We start from the raw sequence: 5,963 nt of genomic DNA, 5'->3' as shown, positions 1-5,963 counted from the left end.
AGCCAATAGGACTAGGGAAGCAATTGTCCCCCTGTACTCAGTGCTGGTGGTACACCTCAAATACTGTGTTCAGTTTTGGGCCCCTCACTGAAGGACATCGATGTGCTGGAGCAAGTCCACAGGAGGGCAATGAAGTTAGTGAAGGGTCTAAAGCATAAATTAACTTGCTACTTGTTAAAATAATCCACATGAACTCCATCTTCCATGGTTTGCTGCAAGTATAAGACAGAAAATACGGTGTTTCAAGTGCTGCTGGAACATCCCCTTTTCAAAAGCCACACAAAATGCACTTACACAACGCAGTCACCACGTCATTGTTAAGGAACTATTTGTATATTTCCTGTTATGTTAAACAGTCTTCCTGTTACTAAGTGGCAAAGATGTCTCTCCAGGGACATGCCTAGAACACTGCACACCATTGTTCCAGGAAAAGTCTGAGTGCAACACAATAGAGTCTCTGTGAAAACACCTTGCCAAACTGACAACAAAACAGAGAAGAGGGCAGCACCCAGTGCTTTTATTAGACACATGATACAATTATGTCCACACCCTTTCCCAGGCACACAGTTGTCCTGCTGCCTGTTGACCTGTGCCTGGAAGTTAAGGGACTTCTATCACCAAGGAGTCCTAATCAAACTGTGCAGCTGAAGATCGCTTTGGCAAAGGTTGTGAGATAGGTACCAGTGCTCCCCTCAAGGAGTCATTGCTTGGCATGCCTACTATGGAGACCAAGCACTTCCTATGGAGGAAGTTTAAAACCATTAATCTCATAATTTTTCTGCATTTAATGTTCCCCTGAGCCTCTTCTGTTTAAGCTAACCAACAACTACAAAGACAACATACAATTTTTGCTTAATCGCATGGCTGGCAGGGAGGGAGGAAAAGATGACTACAGGAATTTTCTTGAGAAGCTGATGTCTCAGACAACTGCGGTGTTCAGTGGGGTACACCTGTAATTTACTGCAAAACCCAAAACTCTTATGTGAGGTTAATCCCTATGAGAGATGCCTAACTACAAATACCTCTACTTGTGCCACTAACAAATGCAGCAAGAAGAATATTCATTGTATGTAACGCATGCACATTGTCTTCCTTGACCCCAAGTCCCAGCTAAGAGGTCCTTCCGAGAAACATGAATGCAGGTTTAACAGAGTTATGTTATTAACTTCATATTAGGACTCTAAGTTTTTTTGGAGTGGCAAATGTCTTAATTCAATAACTTTAGCTATGTAGGTGGTAGACTGTATAGTAGTATTTGTGGAAATACATGAATCTTGATTTTATATTGTTTAACAAACAAGTGGCCCTTGCTTATGGCTAAGAAAAGCAAACTTTTCTAGCCTACTGTTTTATTTTAAATAGAATAATTTGCAACTGGCTTTGTAAGTAAGGTCACTTATTCATTTGCTGAAAGCATTTCCAATATTTCTATTTTACTACTTCAAATATTTTAAAAGGCTTAGCACAAAGTCTATTCTTCTAATCAGTAGAAATACAATTTTCTACTTTAAATGCATCCAGTATTAGCAATATTCACACAGATAAAAATAAAAGACCACAGAAATATCTGAGTCTAAAATATTATTAAAGAAGTCCTTAGAGTATTACCTGTAAAACTTTCCCTGAATTTTCTACTGAAGGACTGCTAGTTCTCTTTAAGAAAAGGATGAGCTTTCATTAAAAGAATTTCACCACAGATGTTCTCAGCTGTTCCGTTTCCTGCCTAGCTGAAAGTCTTTCCGTAAAATCACAAATTGTTTACGTGAACATCTTGAGGAAGATTTTTACTTTACTTGCTATAAATGTATAAGCAGCACACTACCATGACATGAAGTAGTAAAAATAGATTCAGCCAGGAGTTGAGCACAGAACCCAGAGTTATTAGTGCCCTTGTTTCAACCACTAGACTTCAGTAAAGACAATACCAATGGAAGGTTCATAAATAGCAACCACAAAGAAACATCTCAGCCAGATAAAAACAGGTTATTTAAGGCAGGTTATTTCTATTTTTAAGTATGTGGACATCTAAATTTAAATAATCTTTTACCAAAAAATCCTGTTCGATATCTAAAGTTATACAACTGATACATTCATTTTTCAGAAGATCAAACGCTATTTTCTTCTTCCTGCAGAACAGAGAACACAAACAGCACCCCATGACCAGGAAAAGTTAATGGGGAAGAGCACTGTTGGTGGACATGGTTAGAAAAGTGCTGGTGATACCACTAACTGTAACCTAAATAATTAATAGTTTTGCAGCACTAGTTTACTGTATTACCATGATCAAGATTATTTGCTTGTCCCCTCTTAAAAAGAAAATTCAGTTCAATCAAATATTTTCAAGACAGCCTTATTCCATTGCACCTCATACAGCAGGGCCTGCTTGTAAATAGGTATCCAAGTAAGTTAGTTCCTGGTATATTTGATTAAACCAAGAGCTCTTTGAAACACCAGTGCTTTTCCTAAAGGCATTAAATCTATCAACTTTTGAGCTAAGTTATTCCTACACATCATGCCACTCAGGAATGAGAATTTTTTTAAATAATAAAACCAGTGGAGACACTGCTTCAATATGTGACACTAAATTAACAGCCATCTCTTGCCACTGACTACAACGAGACTAGTAAATATGGTCCCAGTCTATTCAGTACTGCTTCCACAATAATTAACACCTAATTATATTTGATTAACTGAAGATCCAAGAAACAGTTTTTGCCTTTCACCCCCCTCCTACATCAGATTTTGCTGCACCAACAAAGAGTAACACAAAACAGTAAGGCAACCGGTTGCAAGCACTCAACACATTGCATTCTAGTACTGACATTTCGTAGTGTTCATAGTACCCTTTTCCTCCAAAAAGCTATTCCTTTATGCCTTAGCAAGTTCAAATTAATAGGATTGCATAGGTAGCAATGCTTTGTGTGAATGCTGCATGCCGTTTCACTGCTGTAACCAATTCACTTGCACAAGCGCTAAAACTGGTAGAGGCAGCTTTTAAAAAATTAAGTCCAGTTTCATCACACTGGAAATCCCCCAAAATAATTTAAAAGCTATTTGGGTTTTTAAGAGTAATTGTAGCTGCCTCTTACTTCCAAACCCCCACCTACTTTACAGAAGATGCAGGAAGACTCTTTTCACCTATTAGACATATTAAGTGGTAAAAAAATACACACTTTTAGTATCTAACTCTATTAGCAGGGATAACATGCCATGCCTTTTCTATTTACTCTCCAATTAACTATTCTTCTGTGACCTTGAGCTTGAACCAGCAATTCTTCTCATTTCATGTTGACAAATACATGAGGCATCCTTCATATAAAATTATCCATTCAAGTGAAGGAGTAACAAAATCCAACATCACTCACTACAGCAGACCCAGAATGCAGAAGTTTCCATGCATCTGCTCTACACAGCACTCCAAATTTGACTTTTTTCATAGAATCATAGAATCACAGAATTGTTTGTGTTGGAAGGGACCTTAAGGATCAGCCAGTTCCAACCCTCCTGCATGGGCAGAGACATCTCCCACTAGATTAGGTTGCTCAAGTCCCCATCCAACCTGGTCTTGAAGACCTCCAGGGAGGGGGCAAAGCATTTTTATATTTTTTTTGAGCAAAGTTCCTCATTTATATTCCTTTTCATGCTTTATTAAATATATGCCAAGTTTAAGTGTGAACATCACACAAGTTACTGTTTTGACTTCGCCATGTTTTTTGTTGGTTTGTGGGTTTTTTGGTGTGGGTTTTGGTTTGGTTTGGGTTGGTTGTTGTGCTTTTTTAACAGTTTCTTTCTGCTATCCAGACTCCTTTTGAAAAGAACTAGTGTTATCTTCATTTTATAGCTATTTTAAATGCATCACTTGGACAAGACTGGTATCGAGTACAAACTATACTTACAAACTTCAGAACAAAGAGCCCTGCAGCTGAAAATAAGAACCTTCATTTAGCTATCACCTACCTGCCTACTGAAGCTATGATTTACAAATATAAAAAATTGAGTCAGAAGCAGAGAGTCTCACTGACTTAAACAAAAATATTATTAAATCCACAATCGTCATGACAAATAGTTTCCAGCTATTCAACTTTGCTTGGAATAGATAAGTTGGCTTTATTTCTGAACTATATTTTTCCTTGGTAGGTGACACAAATATTTAACATACTCATCCGGTATCAAATGTCTCCAGCAGACTTTTAGGTTTGGAATACTTAATAGCGTTGAGTATGATGGGAATATTTCTACAGTTCTATACTCAACTATAGTATCAGACATAAATCAGTACCTTCAGTTATTCTTTGGGAGGCACTGGGAAGGTTGGAAAGGCATATGATCATTTAAGAGACCTGTAACACCTGAGGCTTTCAGAATCCTCTTTAAGAGCACTGCTTTGCAATGTGCAGAAGTAATTTCATAGTTCCCACAGTGATCTGAAGCAGGATTTAAAGAAAGAAATATTGGAAAGGAATGTCATCTGCTCCAACAAACAGGTCTGTGATGCTTCCTTGTTGCTAGTAAGGCAAAAAGGAATTTTTTTTAATAGCTATTGCTGTAATTACATCAGCTACTGTTTGTCCTCTGAGACACTTTTTTCACAGGGTACTAAAAGTAGGTTTAGTAAGCAGTAGAAGTCACAAGAGAGATATGTGCACAAAGTACAGTTTGCTTAGAGACAAAAAAAAAGAGGAAGAGTAGCAAGAAGGGCTGGATGGAGACATTTTGAGACAAAACAGTCCACCACAAAAGCAACAGTATAGTACAGTACATAAGCCTTAAAAAACTCTGAAAAAAAGGCACAAGAGCTTTGATCTCCATTTCCAGAACTAGTTCCTTGTCCAGAATTTTATTTTTATGCAAAATAAAACATAAGTAACACAAAATCACTGTTTTGAAGAATTCATTTTAAAAAGTCTTTCTCTGGCAGTTTATACAGAATCACACAGAGAGGATGATTTACTCTGTCACAGCATTGATGCATGAAGAGCCTAAGAGCACGTAAGTCATTCTTTGGTAAAAGTCCTCAATGGTTTGATAAAAGAAGCAAATGTTATATTTCATCACTGATACACACTGGCTCACACTTAACTCCTATCTACCATGTTTATGCAGTTGTGAAGTATTGAGATTTTTGTTGCAGTTACTTGTAGGATGGGTAAAGTATTTCCTGAAGTGCTTCAGTGTTTGTTTTGCTGAAGAGGACACTATATACAGCTAACAATGCAGGTGCACTACTATTCTTTCAGTAGGTGACAAAAAGGATACTTCAAAGTCAGCCTGCATTTAAAGGGAGAAGAAACTTCTGCTTATGATGATTTAGAAGCAGTGTAGAACACAGCAGTGGAAATTCAGACACAAGGCAACAAGCTGAATGGCCTTAAGAAATACTTCAAGTTTTACAGCAAATTTCCTCTGGATTTATTCTATCCCAAGAAAAAAAAAAAAAATCTGTTTTATTTGGTATGTCCTGAACAAACTGTATACTTAAACTGTGAGATACTACCCGTTACTTTGACACTTCCAAGTAGACAAGACTTAGGAAGTACAAACACACTCCAGTCTAAGGATCCTTTCGCTGCAAATGCAGTGACTAATCTAGACTCACTAAACACAAGTGTAAACACGTGGATGTCCTGCCGTACTACATACTGTGAAGAAACTCCAGTAAGCTGCTGTGAAATATCTTGAAGTCAGAATGAAAACACAAGAGCAAGTTCCATTCTCTTCCTCCAAATAGCGCTTACATCGTAACTTCACCAAGTTACTGCACTGCAGCTGTGTCCTGGCTAACAGTTAACAGAAGAATCCAGCTTGACCTGTGCTCTAGACTACTTTAAAAAACATGTTTCAACCACTGCTGTATCTTAAGGATGCTCTACAGTCTTACGAAACAGTCGGCCTATGCTATTATGAAAGGGATCAAATAATGAAATCCATGATACTGCTTATGAAAAGTGCAATTGACACCGAAA

General features: G+C 37.6%; 1 protein-coding gene across 4 annotated transcripts in view; it reads right to left on the bottom strand.

Moving 5' to 3' along the window:
• Positions 1-5,963, bottom strand: part of MTUS1 (microtubule associated tumor suppressor 1) — a 93,629-nt gene that overhangs the window by 45,907 nt on the left and 41,759 nt on the right. Inside the window, exon 3 of one of the 4 annotated variants that reach the window (XM_010002480.1) lies at positions 1,333-1,341. The exons of the other annotated variants lie outside the window; for them this stretch is intronic. Coding sequence (XP_010000782.1) covers positions 1,333-1,341 — 9 coding nt within the window. The remainder of the gene's footprint in view (positions 1-1,332; positions 1,342-5,963) is intronic. 4 annotated transcript variants of the gene reach the window in all.

This window comes from Chaetura pelagica, unplaced genomic scaffold (genome assembly GCF_000747805.2).
Source record: "Chaetura pelagica isolate M959 unplaced genomic scaffold, ChaPel_1.0 scaffold67, whole genome shotgun sequence".
Lineage (NCBI taxonomy): Eukaryota > Metazoa > Chordata > Aves > Apodiformes > Apodidae > Chaetura > Chaetura pelagica.
This window is presented reverse-complemented; position numbering and strand designations above follow the sequence as displayed.